The 26,862-nt window shown below is 43.9% G+C and overlaps 2 protein-coding genes across 27 annotated transcripts in view; one reads left to right on the top strand and one right to left on the bottom strand.

Annotated features, from left to right (window-relative positions):
• LRRFIP2 (LRR binding FLII interacting protein 2) overlaps positions 1-15,403 on the top strand; it is a 100,226-nt gene extending 84,823 nt beyond the window's left edge. For 18 of the 22 annotated variants that reach the window (XM_074345263.1, XM_074345271.1, XM_074345269.1 and 15 more), the window contains 7 exons: positions 4,197-4,298; positions 4,577-4,709; positions 6,205-6,254; positions 10,745-10,865; positions 13,241-13,320; positions 13,924-14,028; positions 14,476-15,403. In XM_074345263.1, coding sequence (XP_074201364.1) covers positions 4,197-4,298; positions 4,577-4,709; positions 6,205-6,254; positions 10,745-10,865; positions 13,241-13,320; positions 13,924-14,028; positions 14,476-14,586 — 702 coding nt within the window. In that variant the 3' untranslated portion in view covers positions 14,587-15,403. The remainder of the gene's footprint in view (positions 1-4,196; positions 4,299-4,576; positions 4,710-6,204; positions 6,255-10,744; positions 10,866-13,240; positions 13,321-13,923; positions 14,029-14,475) is intronic. The other 4 variants (XM_074345277.1, XM_074345275.1, XM_074345283.1 and 1 more) reach the window with 1 other exon arrangement.
• A 1,438-nt stretch (positions 15,404-16,841) lies between these two features.
• Positions 16,842-26,862, bottom strand: part of MLH1 (mutL homolog 1) — a 45,056-nt gene continuing 35,035 nt past the window's right edge. Inside the window, exons 14-20 of one of the 5 annotated variants that reach the window (XM_074345261.1) lie at positions 24,532-24,640; positions 23,444-23,506; positions 22,532-22,595; positions 19,502-19,666; positions 18,838-18,930; positions 18,451-18,564; positions 16,842-17,164 (exon numbers count right to left, since the gene is read on the bottom strand). In XM_074345261.1, coding sequence (XP_074201362.1) covers positions 16,997-17,164; positions 18,451-18,564; positions 18,838-18,930; positions 19,502-19,666; positions 22,532-22,595; positions 23,444-23,506; positions 24,532-24,640 — 776 coding nt within the window. In that variant the 3' untranslated portion in view covers positions 16,842-16,996. Of the gene's footprint in view, positions 17,165-18,450; positions 18,565-18,837; positions 18,931-19,497; positions 19,667-21,680; positions 21,791-22,531; positions 23,507-24,531; positions 24,641-26,862 lie in introns of those variants that run through there. The other 4 variants (XM_010945816.3, XR_012500100.1, XM_074345262.1 and 1 more) reach the window with 4 other exon arrangements.

Here is a 26,862-nt window from a genome sequence, read left to right on the forward strand (position 1 = left end):
TGTTAAAAAATGTTTCAGATCATTATAGATTCACATGCAATTGTAAGAAATAATACCAAGAGATCTTGTGTGCCCTTTATCTAGTTTTCCCAAAATGTAACATCTTGTAAAATAGGATATTGACCTTGACATAGTCAGGCTACAGAACATTGTCATCACCGTTAGGGGTCTCTCCTATTCCCTTCTGTAGCCGTATCTACTTCCCCCTCTTCCCTGTCCCAAGCGCTGGCAACCACTAAGCTGTTCTGTTTCTATAATTTTGTCATCTTAAGAATGTGATTAACATTTTTTTTAAAAAAAAATGTTGTATAAATGAGATCGTATAGTATACAACACCTTGAAGTTATATCCGAGTTGTTTCATGCATCAATAGATTGTCCTTCCTTCAACTTAAAAAAATCTTTTTTTAAAAAATTGTGGTAAAGTTCTAAATAACACAAAACTGACCGTTTCAATCATTTTTAAGTGTAGAGTTTGGTGGTATTAAGTCCATTCACATTGCTATGCTACCGTCACCACCATCATCCACAGAACTCTTTTCATCTTGCGAGCTGAAACTGCACCCATTAAACAACATCTCCCCAATTCCTTCTCCCACAGCCCCTGGCAACCACCGTCCCACTCTCTGTTTCTATGAATTTGACTGCCCTGGGTACTTCATTAAGTGGAATCGTACAGTATTTGTCTTTTTCTAACTGGCTTATTTCACTTAGCATTTATCCTCAGGATTCAGACATGTAGCGCACATCAGAAAGTTCTTTTTTGAGACTGACTGATGTTCCAGTGTCTGTATGTACTACATTTATTTATCCATTCATCTCTTGATGGACACTTGGGTTGCTTCTACCTTTTTGCTATTACAAGTAATGCTGCTGTGAATATAGGTTTGCAAATCTCTTGGTGACCCTGTGCTCATTTCTTTTGGTATATAACCAGCAGTGGAGTTGCTCCATTGTATGGTAATTCTGTGTTTAATAGAGGAACAGTCATACTGTGTTGCGTAGCAGCTGCACCATTTTACGTTTCCACCAGCACAGTGGAACAAGAGTTCCAGTTTCTCTACATCCTTACCAACATTTGTTTTCTGGGTTTTTCTTTTTTTGGTTTTGTTTGTTTATTTTGTTTTTTGATAGTAGACATCCTAATGTGTGTGAGATGGTCCTCCCTTGACTTTTAAAAGACAAAATTTTTTTCAACATTACTTTTTTGGAAAATTGAAATATAGTTGATTTACAATGTTGTGTTAGTTTCAGGTGTACAGCAAAGTGATTCAGTTTATATTTATTAATATTATATATATATTAATTTACAATTTTATATATATATAATCTTTTTCAGATTCTTTTCCATTATAGGTTATTACAAGATACTGAGTGTAGTTGCCTGTGCTTTACCGTGGTCCTTGTTGGTAGGCCCTTCTCTATTTTATATGTAGGAGTGAAAAGACACACTTTAAATATGATCTGTGACTACCTAATCCATCACTTATCTCTAGCTTCATTATCAAGATTTAAATTTTGTAACTCCATGAAGGGACATGGCCATTATTCTCATATTAAAGTTCAATTTTCTTTGGTTCTTCTTTCATTGATCCCAGTGGTCACGCCTCCAGCACCAGTGTAGCTGCAGGCACCCAGTCACCCTGTGTAGAACCAGTATGTGTGAAGGACTTGTATATCCCTATAGCCTCGCACAAGACTCACTCCCATTCTAACTAAAGATATTTGTGCCTGTGTGTAATTATACATACAGTTAACCTGTTGCCCAGAAGTTCAGCCTTTCACGCTTCTTGGCACTAGAATTTGAGGTTAGGTCAGGGGTAAAGAATTATTTCGGTCTCCACAAGCATGTACTTTTTACCCTAAAAAAAAAATCTTCCGTAGGAGCAATTACTGAATACAAACACAAAGGTAGTGATTGTATGGTTAGGTAATACAGAGGATTTCAGATCCAGTGTGAATACATTTGGTCCAATTATAAGGTATTTCAGTAGCCTTCAAATTTTGTGGTAAAATGGGAGAACTTGCAGGATGTATTTTATTTTCCCATCCATAATTATGGTAAGGTGAAATTAAAAAGTCTAAAAGTAAAGAGAAAATCTGCCGTAAGACGGGGATGAGGAGCAAATGGCACGTACTAGCATTTGCTAGAATTCCTAGTTTCACATTGGTCTGTTCCTAAGGGATCTTTTATCTCCAGTGGTGGTGTTTCTGTAGAGCATGCTGTGACGTGACAGCGGTCACTGACCCAGTTACGCGTGGTGATGCACGGCCTAACTATGCACGCAGATACCAGTAACCAGAATAGCCAGAGATTAAAGGGGCTGTCAACAGATGGGAGAGTACTGCTTGGGTTTTGCTGTCCTAAGGTTACATTTGTTATTAGTGCAATGGAATGTTAATATTAGCTCGAAGTGTTTGAGTAAATGCCTTATGGTGCTGGAAACTCAAATTATTAATTTACAGTTAGACTCTCGACACACAGGATGAATGTGAGTTGTTGAAAGGAAGTTAGATATTCACAGTGCAGTTTGGATAAGTAAGGAGTAGGCCTTGCCCTGTGAACTCCTTTTCCAAAAGTGGAATGACAAGAAGGGAACACAGTTGTGGCCTTCCTGGGATGACAAGAAGGGAACATAGTTGTGGCCTTCCTGGGATGACAATATAGAAAGTATGCAAGGGCTTTGGAACCAAAAAGAACTGGATTCATTTTCTGGTTTTGCCACTTATTGTGGCTTTGGGTAAAAAACACAGTCTTTATGAGCCTCAGTTTTCAAATCTGTGAAATGGACTAAGACAAGTACAGGGTATGTAAAGGAGAAATTATATATAAAAATATACTGTATAAGAGAGAGAGTATATGTATCTACAACAGCTGCAGCTACCCAGATGGTAGTTGTTATCATCCCTTTTTTACTTATTCCCTGTTTGGTTGCAAAATAGGATTATAATGATTTTAAAAAAATGTCCAGCTATTCAGCAATCAGTAACTAGGTAGTTAGCCCCTTCTAAACTCTATAAACCAAGAGGAAAGTTACCTGTTGTAGTTTAACTTCTTGGATTACTGGGAATGCTGGGAGGAAACCTTAAATATATGAGCAAATATGCAGAGAAAAGATTTTTCAAATAGCCCAGCTGTCAGATACCTGCAGAGACTGCTTAACTTGGGTGGATTTTGAAGTCTGAGGTGTTTTATTACATAGAGTAACAATTTGTCAGCGTTGACCAGACGTGTCTTCCTGCCTCTGCACCGCTGTCCTGAGCTCTGACGGTCGTGGGATGTAGGCAGTGGTGGGGAAAATTAAAAGGGAAGCCAGGCTGGCTTTCCCCGAGCCTTCCCTGCCCTCTTACGCTGAGTCCTCCTTTACGCCTGTCCCCTTGGGATGGGTGCTGTCATACCCCTCTGGTATTCAGTGAGGAGACTGAGACATAGATGAGTTCATAGGTGCCAGGACTCCAAAGCCTGCCTCCAAAAGCCATAGTCGGCTTCCTTCCCCATAAATGAGCTGTATTTGTCAGTGTTTTGTTTTTCACATTTTGAAGATATATCAGAAAACTAAATGACCTGTAGTTGCATTTAATTAAATTAACAAAAACAGATCCTTGAGAATTTTGGAGGGAGATCAGCTATTTTTTATTAAGCAGTATTTGAGGAATATTTTACCATACTACTTGGAGAACAATTACTGTGGCCAGTATTTACTTAAAACATCTTATATATGTAATAATTGTTTTCTTCCAGGACCAATTTTTATTTTTTAACAAATCAAGTATATTCTTGAATAAACTAGTTTAGTTTAACACGAAATGTGGGGTTTTGGGGTCTACCAAATAAAAACGTACTTAGGAAGTTAGTAAGGAAACTTTTAATATCACTCCTGTCTTCATCTTCCTTTTCTTGCTTTTTTCATTGACTGGAAAAGAAAGATTTGTTTTCTTGCCTGATGTGATAAGCATGCTTTGCCAAATTTATGCACAATTAACCAGTTTCTATTAAAACTCCTGTCTGGAGATGTATATCCGTGTAACTTTTTATTTCCTCCCATATCTAACTGTTTGTTCCTAAGCTTTTAATGCTAACACTTCCCTGTCCTTTATGCCTGTCTTTTTTAAAAATTTGAATTTGGTACTTCTCTGCTCCCTTTCACTTGCTCTTTTTCTGTGCTATTCTTTCTCTTGCTACCCTGTCTAAACCAGGCCCTAGAGAAACAGAAAGGATACATTGCCTGCCTTAGGAATGAGCGCGATACGCTCAGAGAGGAGCTGGCTGACCTGAAGGAGGCGATGAAGACGGGAGAGGTACGTTGGCATCAGCCCGGAGCGCCAGCCCCTCACTGCTTTGTTCTTCCCTCCTTTCGTCCTGTCATCTTTCCTAGCTTGAATACAAGCCACAGTGTTCTTTCTCCGGTCGAGATTTGGTAGGTGTAAGTCCTTTCTCTGCAGAACTATATTCTGTTAACTAGTTCTGACCAGGTTTTACCTGGGGCAAGCGTATGTTGTCACAGGGTCACTTCACAGAGCATGCTGCTTCCGTGTGGGCCATCTTTTGTGATGGTGGGTTTTTTCCTTCCTCCCAGAAACATGGCTTAGTCATCATCCCCGACGGCACTCCTAATGGCGATGTCCACCATGAACCAGTGGTCGGAGCCATCACTGTTGTGTCTCAGGAAGCCGCTCAGGTCTTGGAGTCAGCAGGAGAGGGGCCCCTAGGTAAGACACCGGCTGCCTGTGTGCTGACTTCAGTTAGCGCTGGGCTTGTCCTCTTGGGCTTCCAGCTTGCTCACATCCTATCTTGGAAAACAAAGACAATGCAGGGCTGTCTGAGCCTTTCTCGATCCCTAATGGGAAGAAGTCTGGTGAGCTGTCTTCAGGCCCTGGGAAACCATTATCTGGATCACTGTCAGGCAGTACATGTAACCGTAAGGCCCCAGTTGGAAGCACTGTGTGTGTATATGTGTTGCTTTTTCACTTAAATATAACCTTCTGCAAAGAGATAATCCAGCACATCCGTCCCGGGAAACCCGTCCCAAGTACGTGTTAAGTCTCTTCTTCCGGGAGCATCTGGTTTTATGTTCTGCTGCTTATCCCGGGATTCTGTAGCTTTTTGCCACTGCATTTGTTAAGGCAAGAAACAGACGACCGAGAAGAGATCAGAGGAGTGTTATTCCAGAGCAGGGTTTCTGAGCTTCTTAAGGTCTGAGCCTCTTACATTTAACCCTTTGAGAAATCACACAGCTGCCCATCTGTTGCCTCCACTGAGAGTCCTGTTCTGGAGAAGAATGGCCCAAGTAGATATTGTGTCCTCAGTGGACTTTTATATTTTCAAATATGTGTAGATTTTCCTAGCATGGGCTGTACTGTAAGGGAGGGGGAACCAAAAAAACTCTTTAAAAGCACATTCTCTGAAGTACAGAGTTCCAGAAACGTAATTGTAGAGCCTTTGACAAAGCAGAGGGTGCTCATTGCTTCCCCCTCCCGATACAGAAGTGCTGACACATTTGGCTGTGGCCTTGGTTGGTTGAGGGGAGCACTGGCCAAGTGTCAGATGCTTTTTAAAAAACTCATCTGTGGGTATCCCCTCTGCCCAAGGGGTCTGTTTTAATGCATGTTCGGAAGAAGCAGCTCTCGCTCCCCACAGGCCAGGAACCAGCCCTAGTGATCCTGCTACCAAGCCTCAAATGAGCTCCAGGCGGCCCACATCTTAGAGGTGGTCCCCTTCCCTGCCCCACTGGCTTTCGTGGGCCTTGGCTTCTTCCATCATTGTGCTCTGTTTTCTTTGCCCCAGCATCCCCTCTCAGTCCAGTTCTTAGCTCCCTATCTTCTCTTCCACATTTTATTTTCTCCTGCTAAGGGCTTAAGCCTGTGGGAGTACCCTTTGCATTTGAGTTGTCTACTGGTAAAACTTGCAAATTTGTGAAACAAGGAGATGATCTTTGTACTTTAGTTTGTCTTTGAATGGAAAATCATTGCTCTTGGGAGCCAATGTTATGTTTAGTGCCCTGATAAATATCAGTTATGTGGAAATGTGTGTTGAACAATTAAGTAGTTTTCCTTTACACCATTAAAGCCTTCATGTCTTTTGACATTCAGAGCTGTAAGCTGTTTATCAGATAATGTTCTTGTTTGTGAATTTGAGGGAATTAGTTTTAATTGTTTATATACTACATCATTACAAATTCAGGTTACAGCCTTTTTCATGTTTTAGATGTAAGGCTACGAAAACTCGCTGGAGAAAAGGAAGAGCTCCTATCACAGGTAAGGGCATTCTTCTCATTGGAAGGTAATGTTCATTGTAACTGACTCAATCATATGGTAAAATGTTAGCAAAGTGAAATGTACACTAGAAAGAAATGTGCTTGTTTCAAACATCACTACTCAAGTAAGATTTGAAGGATAAATAGGTAATTCATATTTGACCTCTTTGTTGTCTCCTATTCTTTAAAGAAAAATTACAGGACACTAAGTGTAAGCAGTCAGGTAGTTCAGCACAGCTCGTTATGAAGACAGGCATTCCCTGCCCTGCCTGCCCCCTCCACCTTCACCCCGACCATTCCTGCCTGGTTCTTTTAGCTGATTGCTCTGGGGTGTACTGCCCTTGTGAGCTTCTGAATAACACGCTTCTGTTGCTTCTCGATGGTTCTGTTTAAGGCAGCAGTGCTGACACCCCTCTGTGGAAGACGTGGATGTAGCTGTCGCTCATCCCCTCTCCCCAACACATGTACGCTTCCCATCCCCACATTCTGCTAGAAGGGCAGTGTGCCAGTCTGTCTGCGCTGTCAGGACGCTGTGAACACTACTCACAGGGGAGCCGTGGAGCTTTCTAGGATGGCCTCTCATCTCCTTTACACTCTTTATTTCCCCTGAAGTTAGTGTTGTGGTTTTCCTTTTCAATTGCTTGGTTTCCTACGTATTGATTACTAATCTTGCTGCAGGCTCTCCAACAGTGATTTAAATCCACCCTTAGTGGTTTTCAGATGCACGAAGTATTCCCTCAGTTCCATCTTTTTGGTTCTTGGAGCATGTGACACATCTCTTTCAGAACTTAATGGCTCATTCCCTCAGTACAGAGATGTGACCAGTTTTCATCATCATCTAGAATTTCCTTTGCCTGTGGTTCAGATTGGTTTCCCTTTTCGCAGTGTCTCAGGCCTTCCTCCTCCTTTATTTATTCTCTTACTTTGGGACATCCCCCAGTACTTCCTGAGAACATGAGAAAAGAGTATGTGGACCAAAAATTTTTCTTAACTTTGCAGGACTGAGAATGTCTTCATTTTACCCTCTTACGAGACTAACAGTTTGACTGGGTATAGAATTCTTTGTTGTAGTCATTTTCCTTCATCTTTTTTAAGTCAAGAAAGTGCTTCATTGTCTTCTAGCTTCCTGTATGGCTGTTGAGAATTTCAAGGACATTTTGATTTTTGGTTTTTATATGAGTATGACCCATTTTTCCCTTCTCTAGAAGTTTGTATCATAGTCTCTTTTCTCCCCAGTGTTCTGAAATTTCACAGTGACGTGGTTCGGAGTTCTGTGTGAATGCATTTATTGTATGTTTCTCCAGTCACATTTAGCTGCACAGGTGTAGGCATGGGGTGGATGGAGTTAAGAGTTTGCCAGGTGAGTGTAGCAGGGCAGAGGAGGTGAGGGTGTGTGCAGGAGAGCGATGATGGACCTGGAGAGTAGAGTAGGTAAGGTAAGGAGGGCTGAGCAACATCCAGGAAAACATCAGGCACAGTGGATCCCAGGTGCCAGTGCGGCTGAAGGATTTTTAGAGTTGGGTCCAGAGAGAATGGGCTGGAAAGATCAAGAGTAGCAGTTAGAGAAAAGAGACACAGAACTGAATTAGGTGGGCCGCCCTTATACAATGATGAGACGCAGAGTAGGACCAAGGGAGTGAGTTGCTGAGGGCAAGATGGGGCAGATGGCAAGATCCTTGTTCCAGAAACTGAGAGGTCAGTCATCAGAGAGATACTCTACTGAAATGTATCTTGATTTGCCAACAATTAAGAGAGGAAGAGCCTTGAGGGAATGTGGAGGTAAAATGGTGAAGAAAGAGTAGGATGATGGCAGTGAGGGGGGGGCCGCTAGTATATATAATCTGAAGAGATGTGACTAGGAACGGTGAATTTTAGAGAGGATGGTGGGAGAACAGTTTGGTAACAGCAAGGAAAGCAAGAGGACACCTGTTCCATTGTCAGGCCTGGCGGCAGGAGGCTGTGGGGGAAAAGGACAGCCAGTACTCCCGACGGCTGCAGGGAGCAGGCCTCTCAGGGAGCGTGGTCTCTGCTAGGTAAGGGGAGGGCTCAGAGAAGAGACTGAGGATGCAGGGGTCTGCTGAGGACGGAAGGGTAGTGCAGAGGGCACAGTGGAAGACATGCAGGCTCTGGGGGAGGTTAGGAGATGAAGACTGAGTAGGGCTTGTGCAGGAAAGCGAGAATGAGCATTTCGAGATGGACGTGGACAGGGGTGCTGGGGACAATGAAATTAGTCCTGGATGAGCCAAGGCAGATAGTGATGTTGTGGTTGAAAGGGCAGAGTTGTCTGGGGAGCAGCTGTGCAGAATTCACCCTTTCTCCAGTGGGGGAGGGCAGACCTGGTCCCAGTGCCTGGCCTTCCCTTGACACCTGTTGATGGAGGACAGCTGGGGAAGCCACCTGGGACTCTGAGCATGCAGACTCACCTCTGATCGCCGGGAGTGAAGGATGAAGGAAGCATGGGGAGGCTTGGTCTCGGGCCCCCTTTGTAGGGGAGGGGGAGACTTGCTCTGGTTGTGGTGCTTCCTTGATCTCTGATGATGAGAGTTGTAGGCATCTGGGGAAACATGACTTTGATTTCTGATGGGGGAAGCGGGGCATTAGTCCTCGGGTTTCTTATTGTTTCTCTCCTGTTTTCCCATCTCTTTGACTCTGCTTTCTAAAAGATACTCTCAACTTTATCTTCTCATTTTTATTGAGTTTCTATTTCTGCAGTCAATTCAGGGATACAGATATTTTCACTTATCTTGGAGAATTTGATAGGCAGGTTGGTTCACTTTGTGTTCTTTTTTCTGTCTGTGTAGTTTGTTTCCTTCCAGATGCTCTTATGTATATTTATTTGGTCTTCAGTTAAAATGTGGAGTACTCTAGTGCTGGTTGGCAGCTCTGAGCATATGAGTGAGGCTCGTCTGAGTTTCAGTGAAGACTGATGTGGCTGGGTGTTTTCTTGGGAACCCTCAATGTGGGAATGTTGGTCTCCTTTTTAGGCTAGTCAGAGAGTTCTGGAGAGAGAGGTCCTGTGGTCTTCTTCCTGAGGGTACAGGCCAGCTGTCTGCAGTCTGGGAACTGGGAGTGGACCAGAGGCCTGAGCTTGCAGTTCATTTCTGTTCACCTGATCCTGTTTTCCACACATGGGACTCCTATCTTCAACTGGGCCTTCTTTTTTTCCCAACCCAAAGTCTCTTTTAATTTTATTTTTTAGTTTATTTTGTAAATTTTTTAAAAAACCACCTTTTTAAGGTTATAATTGGTATAGAATAAGCTGCATGGTGTGCAGATGCTCACCTTGTATTAGTGTCCTAGGACCACCAATGGGGTGGCATCGACCAACAGAAATGCACTGTCTCCCAGCCTGGAGGTGAGGAGCCCGAGATCCCGTGTCAGCAGCGTGGGTTCCTCCCGAGGCCTGTGGACGGAAGTCTGTTGCAGGCTTCTCTTCTAGCTTCGAGTGGTTTGCTGGCCACCTTTGTGCCCCTTGGCTTGCAGACAGCACTCTCTGTCTCCACACTGTCTCTCCTCTGTCCTCATCTGTCTCTTTGTATCGCATTCTTTTTATTGTCATACTGGATTAGGGGCCCACCCCATCCCAGTGTAACTTCACCTCAACTCAGGGCGTCTGCAGTGACTGTTCCACGCCGGCTCGCACTCCGAGGTACTGGGAGTTAGGACTGCGACAAAGGAATTGCGCAGGGGGGCAGGTGAACCCATGGCCGTATCTGTGAAGCCAGCACCCCAGTCAAGATGGTGAAAAACCCACAACTCCACAAAGTTTGTGTCCCTTCATCAACTTTCCTTCTTCTTCCACCTCTCTCCCCCTCTGCAGGCAACCGCCAGTCTGCCACTTGTCACTTCAGTTCGCATTTTCTGGAGTTTTATACAGTTAGAATTACAGAGCACGCACTCTTGTCTGGTTCTTTCGTGCGGCATGATCTTTGAGAGTCAGCCGCGTAGCCGCACGTACGAGTAGTGATGCCACCGTATCCGCGCACCAGTTTGTTTCTCCTTCTGTTGATGGATGTTTCGACTGTTTCTAGTTTGGGGCCAGTGTGAATAAGCTGCTATGAATGTCTTTTATTTTGGGTAAAATAAGGTAGATTATGTAGCTAAACTGAAACATGTATTTCCAGTTATTTCTGTATATTTAACCTAACTCTAAAACAAGAAACATCTACTGCCCATGGAATTTTTCATTTTTAATAAAAAATAACAACAAAAAATACCCCAAAGATGTGCTTTTCCACAAACCTAGCCAAATAATAAAAGATGGCTGTTTTTATTGGGACACCTGGTCCTGGAGCTCGCTTCTTTTGATAATTTGCTCATAGCTTATCTCCAGCATCTGAGCAGTGTGTCTCTACTGCAGGCCCTCCAGAAAATTGCTCTGAGTGACTGATGTGGGGCTGATGGTGGTCTGCCTTTTCTAAGATGTGGCCAGTGGGCCAGGCATCGTTTGAGAGACAGGATCTCACTGCTGAGCCTTTACTTCCACTTCAGATTAGAAAACTGAAGCTGCAGTTGGAGGAAGAGCTGCAGAAGTGCTCCAGGAGTGACGGCCCAGCAGGCGAGCTGGCGGGACTGCAGAACGGCTCGGACCTGCAGCTCATCGAAATGCAGAGTAGGTGCTGGGCCCGGGCCGTGGCGAAGCGGCGTGTGGGCCGTGTGCGGGGGTGGGCTGCCAGCAGGCCGCTAGAGCCTTGTAGCTCACCTTTCTCTAGAGGAGCTATGGTACAAAGGTCGGGTAGCCCTCGGCCAGACCAGAAGAGTTGTCCTGGTCAGTAAGGGAACTGAAGGCTTCTGCCGGCCCGTGTGATCTGGGGGGTGGCGAGCGGACTGACGGCTAGTGCTCTTCCTCGTCCTGGGCAAAGTGAGTTCCAGGAACATTTTGCAAATAGTGACATCATGACGCTGTCCTTCCCCACATATCTGTGACATCTTTAGCCTCCTGTCTTTAAGCCCCCTTCCCAATTACATGGAATTTATCTTAGTTCCAAATATATCTAATTATCTAACTAATACTAATGTTGAGTAGTTTCAGAATTTTCCCAGAAGTATTCTTGTTAACCCAAATTAATCTTTATTAGATGGAATTTAAAGCAAGGCCACAAAGTAAGCCTATTCAGTTTACCTAAATTATTGGTTTTTCTCCCTTTCTACTTTTGACCCCATATTATTGTAAAATGCCTACTGTACTCACAGTAATTTCCACAGTAAGGAGATTTTAACAGCCATTTGTATACAGTGAGATAATGTATAATTCATAGAAGAGAGACTTTTATTTTTCCAATTTGAATAATGGCTTTTCTGATAACTTATTTCAAAATATTGGTTCTTCCATGGCATTTTCATCTAAATATTCTGAGTTTGGACACACTGACAAGCCTTTTTGGATCAAGGCTTATTAAAACTAACTTACTAACTGTTGAGGTTAGTATCATTTCCTCTACTAGCTATCACTTAGGACCCTGGTGGTACTTCCTGATAAATGTTTCGTTCTAGAAATACCATTTGGCATGGAGGGAAGAGGAAGAGAGGAGCATGACAAGAGCTGGGTGACTGAAACAGTCGGAGAAAGAGGGCAGGGCACAGATTGGGAAAGGTCTGTCCTAGAGCAGCAAATTCACACCAAGGCAGATTGAGGGGAATGGGTGAGCAGTGATGAGAGAAATCTCCTGGAGCAGGCGGGCGTGGAAGGCAGGGAGACTGCCCAGGGTGGAGCTGGAGAACCAAGTGCTCAAGGCAGGGCTGGGCCTGGCTTGGTCAACGAAGCAGGTGGCACCGAGGCCAGGACAGAACCTGGAGGCTCCACTCTGGACAGTCGCCTGGGCTATAAGCAGGGTGTTCTGGGATAGAATCTCAAAACATGCATGGAATAAAGGGGTGAGACCAAGGACTTCTAGTTCTGAAAACAGGAAAAATGAATGCTTTGATAGAGAAGGAAGCAGTGCATTCTGATAATAAGTTGCTGAGGTTAACAATTTAAAAACAAGATCCTGAAGCTTCAGTTTCAGAGCCCAGAAACGGGAGTTGTTCTCTTTCGCTGCCAGAGGTGGCTTCTAGGGTGAAGGATTTATAAGCCCCCGACTTTTAGGTGACAGTAAGTATCCAATTAGAAAAACCTCTTGCATTAAAGGTAGTTGTAACCTTGGTTATATGGAAAAGTAGACAAGTTCGTAAGTTAGTAGGGTAGATTTGGTTTGTCTCCTGCAGGTCTTATTATGATTCCTGTCCTGTCATTTCCGAGTGATTGTTGTTAAAATTTGGATTGCTGGAGGGAGTATTTTACCCCCAGCATTTCTAAACTTCTCATTTTAAATGGTTTGCGTCTTAGGTCAGAGACACAGCTAATGATTTATCCTCTACCTGTCATAAGTGACTGCAACAAGTTACTGAAAAGCACTTATTTCAGTAAATATTAAGCGTACATTATGTGCAAAGCACTTGGCTAGAAACAGGTAGATTCAAGCAGCTGAGACGGGCCCCTCTCCTCACTTAACTGTATAATCATGTAAGGAAGCATGGATGAATGTCACAGAAGAGAGCGCGGATAACAGTCATGAAGGAGGTGGACATGGTGTAGGACCATTAAAGGCTGGCTGAGACTTAGATCAGAGGTGGGGAAACGGGGCTTGGGGTGTGGAAGAGCAGGATGCGCGTGAGGAGGGAGGGTACCCGGCGGGGTAGGGAAGCGGGGAGTCCAGTCTGTGGGCGAGGAGGCTCCCTGGGCCATAGGGCTGCCAGTGAGGTTGGCAGGGGCCCCGCTGCGCCGACAGGGCTCCCTGCCAAAAGCTATTACCTACACGCATCATGGGGTGAAGAGAATTTTCTTCTAAAATGCTGTTCAACGCAAGTGCTGGCGCTTCTCTTAGTTTACACCTTCCAGAACCTGGGCCGTGGGCTGCACCGTCCTCTCCTGTGCTGCAGGAGGCGACACCGCCTCATGAGTCACACGTTCACTCCTGCGACGCGAGTCATTATTCTCTTTTGTTCTAGGAGATGCCAACAGACAAATTAGTGAATACAAGTTTAAGCTTTCAAAAGCAGAACAAGATATAACCACCTTGGAGCAAAGTGTAAGTCCTTCTTTCCTATGGTACCAAGTGACTTAAAGCCCCTTCACATCACACCTGCTTCCTGCATCTGAGGGGCTCACCCGAGTGCGTGCGTCTCTCTGGGCCGCTTCTGCCACTGAAGCTCAGTGAAAGCTCTACAGTGACGTGCAGAGGCCAGCAGAGACCCGGCAAGGCCCTTCACCTCTTTCTGTAAGAATGAAACGGGAGCTATAACATTCTTTCCTGTGGCTATTTCAGGAGAGTTCGAGAGTATCGTAGTCTGTAGCAAAATCCCTTATTATACATTTCAAACAGTCTAAAAACAGCCCAACATTTGGAGAGTCTCCTGCAATGTTCCTTTGGCACTTAAACACTGTGGTCCTCGTAAAACTTAACATGGGAAATTGGCCCTGTAATGAGTCTACAGCTGTCATCCTCTCTGGGGACAGATCTTGATTTATAAATAGCACTTGGGTTCTGAGAGGACCTATGACTCACCGAGGAGGGACTTGTTAGTGTGAGATTACTTTGAATCAGTAATGACATCGTATTTCCATCTTGGCTGCAAAAAAAGTGGTAGCTCCTAGCACCCAACCTCAGGGGCCTGTGTTCTCGTGTTTACAGATTAACCGCCTGGAGGGGCAGGTGCTGAGATATAAAACTGCTGCTGAGAATGCGGAGAAAGTTGAGGATGAACTGAAAGCAGAAAAGAGGAAGCTACAACGAGAGGTACTTACTTTATTATGCTTCACAGAATACATTCCTAAACAGAAAAAATCCTTTGGAAATAAATTCTTTGCTGCGTAAGGGATTTCATCCTGGGTCCGGTCTTGGTGCAGTAGCAGCGGAGTTGCTTACTTGCTTTTCTGTGTTGGTATTTGACTTGCATGGTGACTGCCATTTACTTCTATGTTTTGGCCAAGTAGATAATAAGAAAAAAGGACAGTTGTTACTTTCGTTTTAGATCGGGTCTACTTCTCTAGCTTCTGTATGTCCTTTCTGTGATTAACACTCTGCACCGTTGGGTACCACCTCTCCTGACTGAAAAAGGAGCCGGTGGGATGGGGAGCAAGGCTGTCACGGCCGGCAGTGCTCCGTTTCCCAGAAGGTGGAAAATAAAGTAGCACCATGTTCATTTCTGGCCCCTTGAGGTGACCGAGCTCTTCCTGTCTGCAGTTACGAACGGCACTGGACAAGATTGAGGAGATGGAGATGACCAACAGCCACCTGGCCAAGCGGCTGGAGAAGATGAAGGCCAACAGGACAGCACTACTGGCCCAGCAGTAGGAAGGCCACCCTTCCGTGAGGCCCCTGCCCAGAGGGACTGCCCTTTTGTCCACTGACTCAGACCCCTTCCAGTACTGTTTGAGCTCTGTTGTTAAAATAGCCACCTTTGTATTTTATAATTTATGAGAGAATGAAACAGGTTTGAATCTTCATGAATGAACACTTCGGATTCTGTCCGTAGTTTGATTCTAGGTTAAGAACTGGTCCATGCTGTTTTTATTATTTCCCTAATTTTAGAATCACATTTACTCACCATTTTCCCCAGCTGCCTCAGCGACTGGGCACTCGGAGGCTTTGGCACGGGTTCTGGAGGCCAGCGACTCTGTGCTCACTGAGATACTTCCTGGAGACCTCAGAAAACACAAGTGCCTTCTCCATGGTGCAGTTCAGACTTCAGCGATCTCCAGTGGTCAAAAGACATTTAGCCTTGATATCAGATGACATTTATATTTTAGAGAAGAAACAAGTGCACAAGTGGGGAGTATATGTTTCACTCAAATTTCTATGTTTGGAGGAAAAAGCCTTTTTTTGTAAAATATTTAAATTTATATAAGAAAATGTTAGAAAAAGATAGGGGGGGAGTGTATATAAAACCTGCTTTACTGCATGGGGCAGGGAAGTCCCAGGCCTGTTACTCTTCAAGTAAGAGCAGGCTTCTTAGTCTTCACATCAACTGTGCTGTACCTTGTAAAGTATTTCATCTGCTGCTTATTTGTGGGATGAAACCTCAGACCAGCCCGAGGGTGGGGGAGGGCAGGGCAGGCAGGGGGCAGTGGTCCTGAAGAGTCTATTAAACACACCCTTTTGCTGACTACAATTGGCTACCGATACATTCATTTTGTCAGAGGAGCCTTTAAAACAGATCGCAGCAATCATGCCCACCCTAGCTCTCCCCTCGTCTTTTCTCTCAAGACAAAATAATCTTAAGGAAAAATAATCTGGAATGTAGAATTTTTTAAGAATTTTAATTTCATCTTGAAAGGTGCCGGTTAAAGAGGAGTTTATCACTGAGTATCCATTTTGCAGTATTTGTGATTCTCTTTTGCTCTCAGAGTCAAGGTGGTTTTATGGAAATGATTATTATATCTTCAATGTGTTTACAAAAAAAAAGTACTGGGGAAAAGGCTAATGAATCAAGGCCACATAAGATAAGATAAAATTAGACTTGAAACTAGGTAATAAAGTTAACTTAAATATGAATAAAATCTCTAATAATTACTCCCTTCTTTAGAGTAATTAGCCCTTTGTTTTTAAAATATGGAAACCAATCTCCTGAACTGAGATGATTTCCTATAAATTTTCCTTCTAGTAATAATAGGTGCTGGGTGGGAGTGGGTGGTGGGGAGGCAGGTTCTAAACGCAGATTTATCCTAGCACTCCCCCCGCTGGGACGACCACGTCTGGTCCAGCTCGTGAGACCTCGGAACCCCCTCTCCCTCCCGACTCACGGTCACTCACCTGTGCCCCTCCCAGGCTCGTGGAATCTTACCTCTGAGAGGCCCGTCTGCTTTTGGGAAGTTCTAAGTGTTAGAACCCGATCTTGCCCCTTTTCTGACACAAAAAAAATGTCTGTTTTGCTGTCCCGATCTTTTCCAAAATGGACTGGTTCCACTTCTTGTAAGACAGTCCACAGAACTTTCTTCATTGAGCCGTGTGACCTGGATTTTACCTCAGAACTATAGGCTGTGCTGACCACACATTTCTATTAATACAGGCTGATATTAAGGCAGCTTATTTCAATGGCACTGATAGTTTAAGCTTATATTTTTACAACATCCTTTAAACAAGAATACCTAGAAATTCATTTATCTTAAGCTGGCAGTATTGATAGCCATTAGCAACGTGGGCTAGTCTAAAATTCATGCTAGTTATAGATTGCAAAAGGACTAGTTTCTTCTCTCAAGTTTTTTTTCATTAAGAATAAATCACTTAGCTTTGGTTATTGAAGGTATTAATAACTGTCAATTCAGCTTTTTCCATAGTCAGTGTCATCAGACCCTCTTACAGGTTCAAGATCTGTTTTAAAAGGCACTTGACCCAACACAGTATCACCTATTGCTAGAATTTCACCGGGACATGGAAAGAATCAAATCAAAGCACAATCTGTCCAATCTTCAAGGCCTTTTTAGAATTCTTAGCGGATGTCCAGGGGGCTTTCAAACTCCTTTTGGGATTCTTCAACATAGTGAGGTATACACTGGGTGAAAACAGATCTAGGAAAATTTCAAGAGTAATGAAATTAAGTAAGAATCACGTTAGGACACATCTGACAATTTATTTACAGTCAATGCACCATGCGTGAAGGAGTGCTACTAGTTACAAGGCAGACGTGAGTCTTCTACCTTAAGCCCTACGAACGTCAGGACACAAAGGAGGGACCACCCATCCCAGAGTCCGTTCGTGACCGTATTTAACACCTCTCGAAGACTTTGTATAGATCGGGCAGGTTAGCAAGCTGCAAGATATTTCCATCCTCTGTGAAATGTTTCGGAGGCAGAAGGTGTGAGCGGAAGGCTTTATAGACAACGTGCTCCACAGTCCACTTCCAGGGGTTTGGAGTGGAGCCAGGCACTTCGCTCTGGAAGAGACAAGTTAGGTGTCATGGGCCTCACCGTTCACATCACCGTCTACACCAGTTTCCTGCGTGATGTGCACTGGGCCTAGAAAGGCTCGGTGGTTTACAGTGGGCTGTGTGACCTGATGCTTGTGAAGTATCCTTTCTAGGCCAACCTCAGGGATCCTACAGGCCTGCACACAGGAGATGAGGTGGTGGGAAAGAATCCCCCACGAGTTTGTGGCCCTTTCCCCTGTGAAAGCTGTTTCCACTTGGCGTGTTTACTGAGGCAGGGTTGAGCACGATGTCTGGTCCTGACAATGCGGTTTGGCATGGCGGACGCAGGAAGTACCTTCCTAAATGACTACTAACTTTGGGGTCTTAATGTGGCTCTACTTTCCAAAAAGCTCCACAGGTAAGAAATGAAAATAAACATGACGACTGTGCTCCACCCTCCCTCTCCCACACCTAAGCCTTAGCTGCCTCATGTACGAGGAAATACGTTCTCATCCATCCTTCCTTCCCTTGAAGTAAATGTTTCCAATCCGATGAGATCCTCTCAGCACTGTCCGGAAAGTGTGCCCTCCTGCCGCCTCCACCGCAGAGAGATGGGGGGTTGTGGCAACCCTGCGTCGAGCAAGTCTATTGGTGCCGCTTTTCTAACAGCATTGTTTTCTAATTAAGGTCTGCATTGTGTTTTTAGAGATAATGTTACTGCGCACTTAACAGACTATGCAGTATACCTAAACCTAACTTTTATATGCACTGGGAAACCAAAGAAGTCACGGGACTCACAGAACCTGCACCGTCTCTGAAGTATTTCAGGCCCCTTCCCCCACCCAACCAGACCCTCCGAAATACTTGGTGATGGAAAACCTCACGGAACCCAAGGAACCAAGGCTCTTTTGTGTTAGGCTGAGTTTCCGTAAGAAGAGCTGGGGATCTGACCTAAGTCCAGCCCTGCTTTCCTGACAATGCAGTGGTCAGATGTGGAGTAGGCACGAGCTGGGAGGGACTGGGGAGGCTGACCCAGACCCTGAAGGCGGTGGCTACACGCGTCCGGGCTAACAATGGGAAATCTGGGCCCACTAGCCCTGGAAAATCCAACTCAGCCTCCCATTTCTCACTGCAGTGGCACCTTCTGGTATTATTTCAGAAGGAAATAAAACTCATGAATAAGAGCTGAGCACCGTGTTTAAACCTCACGTGCAGTGAAACCCTAGGACCTTAGAAAGGGGCAGGTTTCATCATCTGAGGTTGTGTAAGAGCCCCTCCCAGCCCGGGGGCGCCAACCTGCATCACTGTGGTACCTGCTGGCTCGAGAGGGTCGACTCCTCGGATACGTACTGCTTCCGGATGGAGTAAAACAGAGCACATTCTTTACTGAGGCTTTCAAAACATTCCTTTTCTTCATCCCAATTCACCTGGTCCAAAGAGAATATAATACATCAATGTAGGTATGTGCTTTAAACACACTTCATTTCTAAATGGAGATCAAAGACTTAAAAAGTCAATGTGACTTTTTAGGCATTTTAGCTATAAATTGGAACTGCTGAATACGGCTGGGGGAGGAGGCAGAGGAGGAGGAGACGGGCCTTGGGCTGTTTTACCCTTTTCATCTTTGTGATTCCAGGTGAAGGTGGGGCCGCGTGCCCTCTCCCTCCAGCACACACTCACATACTGGCTTCATTACTCACCTCGGTGGCCAGTCGGAGAACGAAGATAGGCAGACCCTCCAAAGGGGGCACATAGTTGTCGATCAGAAGGGGTAATCCAATCAGGTTCCCTTCCTGCTTGTGGAAAAAGGCCAGGACAAAGGGACAAGAAATAATGCTGTTACTGTTTAGTTTGAACAAGTTCCACTTCCCTGGTGCTTCCGCCAGCTCTGGTCCTCACACCTGCCATTCCAGGAGACCAGGTGCTTCACTAGGCTGGGCACTGGGGGCAGGAGAGCTGAGCACTTCAAAAGAGCTTTCTGTCCTAATGTGCAGCAGAACCACCTTTTCTTTGCATCTGCTCACCAACCAAAGAACACATAAGGCGAGCCCCAGAGAGCTCAGGATAAGAGGAAGACACAGGGGGAGCAAGTGGCAAGGCAGAACCTCATTCACTATGGCCTGCGGGGATCGGGGGGTTCCGCTCTCCCTCAGGTGGGGTCCTGCACTCTGGTAACAGGAATGGGCACCAGTGGATGACAGAGCAGTGTGGGCCTAGAAATGCAGACGAGGAGTGAAGAAAATGTCACCTAGGCACACGCTGCTTCTGAGAGGGGCCCCAGCCATCTCACCCTCATCTTGGACCAACTACAGAACTTGACTCTGATTTGAAGAATACAATGGAGACATAAAATAGCTCACACACTTCATCAATCTCCAGAGAGAAGTAGTCCGCAAGCATCTCGGCCTTCTTCTTCAGAAACTCAACAATGTATTCGGCAAGTCCTTCTTTGGGACCATCTTCCTCTGTCCAGCCGCTCTCGGGACTGTCTAAGGCGAGCATGGCGAGGTCAAAGAGCGATGCTGGCTCCTGGGAAGGAGCAAGGACATTCAGCAGCGAGCAGACCAGGGCATCCAAACGAAGCCTGATTCCCCACAAAATCATCATCACAACAGCAGGGGAGAAGCCACAAATTTAACACTCATCCCCCAGCCCCCAAAGAAAACACCTGAAATTCCACAAAAGAAGGCCAGTTGAACAGAGAAGATGTGGCAGACAAAAGTCCACGGAACAGGTGGGAAGAGTGAGGTAGTGAGGAGGCCCTTTGCTTTTGTGCAGCTTTCCTATTTCTACAAAAATCATTAGGCAGATCGTTCATTTCTTTCTACTGCCTTACGCTCCCCTCCCTCTTGCTTTAGTTATGGGTAAAGCGAATAACATTTCAGGTAAGCCATCTGATGAGGAAGATTGAAATCTATTGTGAAAAATGGCCTACATTGCCTTCCATTCCATTTCTCTTTCTGACATTGTTACTGTAGTCACACATTTTACTTCTAAATGTTGTAAACCCACAGTATGCTGTTCTTATTTTTTCATAATAACAGGAGTCAATGAACAAAAAGACCTAACAATTCTGTTTATGCACTCAATAACAGAGCTTTAAAATATAAAAGGATAAAACAGAACGTGAAAGAGAAGTAGACACAATTACATTTGGAGGCTTCAAAGCCCCCTTCCCCGGTAATTGATGGAACAAGTAGACAGAAAATCAGGGTACAGAAGACTTGAGCCTCACTATTAACTTGATATACCTGCCATTACAGAACATTCTACCCAACAAGATCAGAATACAAATTCTTTTCAAGTGCACATGGAACATTTACTAACACAGATCATATTCTGGGCCATAAAACAAGCCAGTCTCGATAAGTATAAAAGGATTCAAATATGTTCTCTGACAAAAATGGAATTAAATTAGAAGTCAATTAACAGATCTCTGGAAAATCCTCAAGTAATTAGAAACTAAGTAATATACTTGTAAAAAATGTGAGGGTCGAAGAAGAAATCAAAAGGGAAACTATTTTGAACTGAATGAAAATGAAAACAACTCATCAAAATGCGCAGGAAGCTGGCAAAGGAGCACCTGGGGAGATGGTGAGCACGCGACACCCCCCCTAGGGAAGGTCTCAGAGCAGGGACCTCAGCTTCTCAAACAGAAGAACAAATTAAACCTAAAATAAGTAGAAGAAAGGAAAGATCAGAGCAGATATCAATGAAATGGAAATCAGAAAGCAACAGAGAAAAATCAATGAAACCTGAAGTCAGTTGAGATCAGATTCACAAACCTTCAGCCAGAATGATCGAGTTAAAAGGAAAAGACATCCATTACCAGTATTAGGAATGAGAGAGACTACATCACCACAGAGCTACAGACATCAAAATAGTAATAAAAATTATGAACAATTTTATGCCAATAGACTTCAAACCTAAATGGACAAATTCCTTGAAAGAAACCCAATACTAAGGCTCACTCAAGAAGAAACAGTTAACATGAACAGCTCTTATATCTATGAAAGAAACTGAATTTTAGTCAAAAATATTCCCAAGAGGGACACTCCAGGCCTGGATGGCTTCACTGGTGAATTCTACCAAACATTTAAGGAATAAACAATTCTACACTAACTTTTTTGGAAGACAGAAAAGGAGGAAGTATTTCCCAACTCATTCTCTGAGGCCAGCATTACCCTGATACCAAAGCCAGACAAAGACAAGAAACCTACAAACCAGTATCATTCGTGAATATAGATGGAAGAGTTGGAAACAAAATTTTGGCAAATCAATTCCAATAATATATAAAAAGCACAATATGCCATGTACAAGCAGAGTTCATTGCAGGAATGCAAGACTGGTTTAATATATGAAAATCAATCAATGTAATTCACTATATTAACAAAAAAAGGAAAACCATACAATTATCTGAACAGATGCAGAAAAACCACCTGAAAAAATTCAGCATCCATTCCTGAATAAAAACCCCAAACACACAAGGAATCGAAGGGAACCTCCTCAATCTCATAAGGTTCACAGACAAAACCCTACCTACCTACGGCAGAAAGTGTACTTCATGGTCAAAGACTGAACACTTTCCCCGAGATCAGGAATAAGAGAAGGATTTCCATTCTCACCACTTCTGCTCAACCTTGTACTAAGGTCCTTGCCAGTGCAATCAAGCAAGAGAAAGGAAGAGGCATTCAGAGTGGACAGGAAAGAATAAAAATGTCTTTAGTCACAGATTCTATGATCATCTATGCAGAAAATTTGATAGAATCAATAAATGAGTTTAACAAGGTTGCAAGATACAAGATTAATGTACCAAAACACTTCTATTTATATATACTAGCAACAATTGGCAATTTTTAAAAAAATGCCATTTACAATAGCATCAAAAAAACTGATATATTAAGTGATAAATGTAATAAAAGATTTTCTCCCCAAATTGATCTACAGATTCAACATAGTCCCAATAAAAATTCCAGAAGGCTTTCTGTAGACTATTTCAAACATAAAAAGATCTGAAACTACATAGGTAAGCAGTAGGGTTTTAACTCTGAATTAAAATTGGGCAATGACAGAGTCTTGAAAGAAATGGATTAAAATTGTTAGCTGGGGTTGTGTTTGGGTCATGGGCTCTAGAGAATGTTTATTTCTATTTTTATCTCTTTCCCAGTTTTCTTAAGTAGATATGTATCAATTTCTATAATAATAATAAACATTTAAGTTGGCTACCAAATGACTGTTCTGCTTTGTATAAAACCGGATTATAAAGATACCTCCATGGGCAAATCATACAGAAAAATGTAATACACCACAAATAAGATATCAAGGTAGAGCTATTATTTTCAGAAATGACCAGCTGTTGAAATTTCAGAAATGAGAAGCAGGAAATAAACTTACCGAGAACCTCAGAACACCAAAATTGGCAAAATCATAAATGAGAATCTGGTAGAACAGTTCTTCACTGAAAATAAAAACGAAGTGACGTTAAGGAAGAGCTGAGTAATCCATGCTTGAGAGCCAAGCAGGAGGGACAAGACGGGAGAGAGAACCTGACACGTGGAGGGGACAGAGATGTTCTGCCTCATTTGGGGCCTTTCTAACCATCCACCGGGACTTCCTGTTCCACCAGGAGCCGGGCCTCCAGCGGGGGCCCCGGCCGGGGCTATGGTGGCCGGTCTCCGCCTCAGGTCAGAGCACTAGGACTACATCTGGCTTGTCACCACCCATGCTCTGTCCCCACCCCCTGGTGCTGTGAAAGGTTTTCACACCCAGTAGTGATAAGGTTAAGTTTTTGCTTGCTTAGCTTTTCCTCACTTGAAAAGAATCCCATAAATCACTTCTTCTACAACTCGCCATTTAAAAAACATGGGACTCACAGGGAGGGGAGGGAGATGCCTATGTAATGAGAAGTGAACATAAGGCAGAATGAGACGACTCTGGTGTACGGTTTATGCACTGGCTGGCAACGTTCCAAAAGCAGCTGCGAAGTATACAATACACTGAACTACTTACAAAAACTCAGAATCGAAGTGATACTCAGTGGCTGTGAAAGTGATCTGAACCACAGTGGTCCTGTTTAAAGCCTTCTTTTCCTTATCAAAGGAGAGAAAGCGTCAGCTCTGGGTGCGTTACAGCAGGGACACTGAGACACCCACGCAGTGACTGCCGCGTCCCGGGGCAGAGTCAGGAAAGTGGGAAGGGCAGGAATTCAGTCTAGAGACTGCACTCTCAACCTGGTTCACCGTCTCCTTGGGAAACTGTTCACACTGTATCGGGAGCTGAGGTTCTGGGACTGGCTTGGATCTGTACCTGTGAAATAAAGGACCTGAACAACTGCGATGCGGCACCTTGGAAATCACGCTCTTAGACGCACTGGGAGAGAAAAAAGGGGAGCAAAATTCCCCAACAAATCAGTAGACGTCAGCTCACCGTGCAAGCCCCCAGGTTCTCAAGGCAAAGACGATGCCCCTGAGCAGAGCTGCACCAAAACGGTTTTTAAGCCTAGGAGGAAGGAGTCCCGAACATCCCGCAGGTAGGTGTGCTGGCACTAAGTTTCTGGAGTGGGCCAGGTTCCAGATTAGGGGGTTGAAATGGGTTTTTAATCCCGTGTGCCAACTCTAAGCAATGTACGGAGGCCGCCCCACTCACAGGGCCAAGCAGCACTGCGAGGCCACAGCAAGGCTTAGTGGGAAACAGTCCCACGATGGACAAGTGACAATGTCCACTGGACGCCGGGTGGCAGCACCCTCTCATCCATACTACTGATTCAAAAATGCATAATGTAGGTTCTATACTCGACAGGAGCCATCCACCAAGGTCCCTGGAAACAGTCAGTGGAGACATCGCCGGCTAAGTGCTGGTTAAGTGCTGGGCAAACAGCACTGCGGGGCTCACCCTTCGTGCGCTCATCAACCCCGCTGGCTCTCTGGCGGCTGGAACAGGCCTCCACTACATCCCCAAAGCCAGGCGGAAAGGAGGCATCAGGTCTCCTTCCTCCTGCACCCCTACCAGCCCCCTGCTGTACCCCGCAGATGCTAGAATTCTCCACCAGCACCAAGTCCTCCACACCCGGTTCACAGCAGCCAACATTTACTGAGCTCCGGGCACCTACCAAATCCTAGGCGTCTCATGTCATTTTATCTTTACAAAATCCTGCAAGTTAAGTCGTAATACCCCAAATTTACAGATGAGAAAATCTGAGAAGCAAGTTAGGAAAGTAACTTGTCCACGGTTACATCAATGGGAAATGGTTGAGCCCAGATGTGAAACCACATCTGTGTGACTCCAAAGCCAGGGCCCTTTCCAACTACATCATCTTGCTCTCCCCACTTTTCCCGCCTGTGCCTCAAGGACCGCTCCCTAAGAGCCCTGCCTTTTCCACGTACGCGCTGATTTACCTAAGTCTCGTGGTGTTGAGAAGGTATAACTTGGTCTGATGTTGTGCCAAGGCCCACTGAGGATTCACACAGCCCACAAAGGAGTGGTCACGCAGCATCTCCCGGAGAGCTGGAAAACAAGGCACGGGTCAGTAATGGCATCCCACCCACGCCTCTCCGCCACCCAGAGCACCAAGCGCTGTGACTAGAGGGGACAGACAAGCCAAGATGCCCAAACTGAGCCTCTTGCTGAAAACAAACACAAATGAGGAGTAAGTCAGAACTCATCTTTCAAATGCAACCTGGAACTACCAGAAGATTAAGGAACACTCAAAGACTGCAATCCAAGACAAAGCAGGAAGCCAGAGAAGTAACGAGAGCTCTGAAGCCAGCTGTATCTAAAGACACCAGAGGAACCACAGGAATCATGAACTTCAGTTTCTGCGGACTCTGAGGTGTAGAAAGCGAAAAACAAAAGCCTAGGGATGGTGTGAAATGGTGACTGTGACAGGAGACCACTGGCAGCCAGAGTTCACGCTGAGCAGGTTGCCTGAAAACCTCAAGTGGAGATTTCAGTTTAAGCTGACTCCAGGCTCACTGTTCCTGATAGAGTCAAATGCAAATTCACTCTGGAGAAATTCGTCTTTGATTCAGACGTCAAATAATTCTTCACAGATAAAGTACCAGGAACTAGTGGTCAAAAAACTACAAAACACGCAAAGAAACTAGGCACCAAGAATCAGAATCCGGAAGAAATCACAGAATTGTACCTGCCAAGGTTTTAGAGACTGGAAAAATCAACAAAGATGATAAACTAAGTATGTTCTGTATGCTGAAGAGGTATTAAAACATTGAGAAGTAGCAGGAGACTATAAAGAATGATCAAGGAAAGACAAATATTATCACTTATATGTGTAATCTAGAAAGTAGTACAAACGAACTTACTAAACAGAAACAGACTCACAGACACAGAAAACAAACTTACGGTTACCAGAGGGGAAAGTGAGTAGGGGCATAAAATTGGAGTTTGCAGTCAACAAACTACTATACAAAAAATAGATAAAGAACAAGGATTTCCTGTATAGCACAAGGAACTATATTCAATATCTTATAATAAACATAATGGAAAAGAATCTGAAGAGACTATATACATATATATAAAAAAACGGAACCATTTTGCTTTACACCTGAAACTAACACAGTATCGTAAATCAACTACAGTTCAATTTAAAAAAAAGAAATAACACCAATCTTACATAAACTCTTTCAAAAAATAGAGGAAGGAGGAATAATTCCTACCTCACAAGGCCAGCACAACCCTAATACCAAACCTAGGAAAACACTTTAAAAAAGGAAAACTTTAGACCAATATCCTTCATGGTCATAGATGCAAAAATCCTTAACAGAACATCAGCAACTGAAATCCAGCAACATTAAAAAGAAAAAGAATACTGTATCTTTACCAAGTAGGGATCGGGCCAGGAATGCAAAACTGATTTAGCATTTGGAAAAATCTCACCATATTAACAGAATAAATGAGAAATATCATATGATCATTTTAACATTTTAATGGATTTAGAAAAATTGTTTGGTAACAACCATTTATAATTGAAAACTCTCAGCAAACTAAGAATAGAAAATAACTCTCTTAATCTGAAAAGGGCATCTATGAAAAACTTACAGTGAACATCACGACTGGTGGTGAAATACTGAATGCATTCTTTCCACAACGGAGAACAAGGTAACAAATGGCCACGCTTACTCATTCCATTTGACCTTGTACTAGGGGGGCCCAACCACTGTAATGAAGCAAGGAAAGGCAACAGTATAAAAATATGAGAGGAAGAAAGTGGAGATGTCTCCATCTGCACCTTCGGCAAGGTCACGTGACACGAGGTCTTCTGTATTTTAATATACTAATGGGGATCAAAATTTCGTGGTAAACAATGGGAAAAATAATTTTATTTTGACTCAATCTTAAAAATTAAAACAAAAACAACAATAATTTATATTAAAAATGATCAAAGAGATTTCCAAAAGAATCAAATAAAATTTCTAAAAATAAAAAGGATAATAATTGAAATTAAAATCAAGATAGACTGACAGAATAGACAAAGTTGGCAAGGTAATTAATGGGAAGGTAGATCTAAAGAAATTATCCAGAATGCAGCACAGAGACAAAGAAAGGGAAATAGGAATGAGTGCTTACTAAGCAACGTGGAGGCTTAGTATGTAACTCATACTTAATATGTAACTCAGGTCCCAGAAGGGGCAGGGCACAGGGGAGAGACAATCACTGAAGACTCTCAAGACAAAATATCAGAGAATATCCCAGCGGTGATGACAAGGTAC

The sequence above is a fragment of the Camelus bactrianus genome, chromosome 17 (assembly GCF_048773025.1).
Source record: "Camelus bactrianus isolate YW-2024 breed Bactrian camel chromosome 17, ASM4877302v1, whole genome shotgun sequence".
Lineage (NCBI taxonomy): Eukaryota > Metazoa > Chordata > Mammalia > Artiodactyla > Camelidae > Camelus > Camelus bactrianus.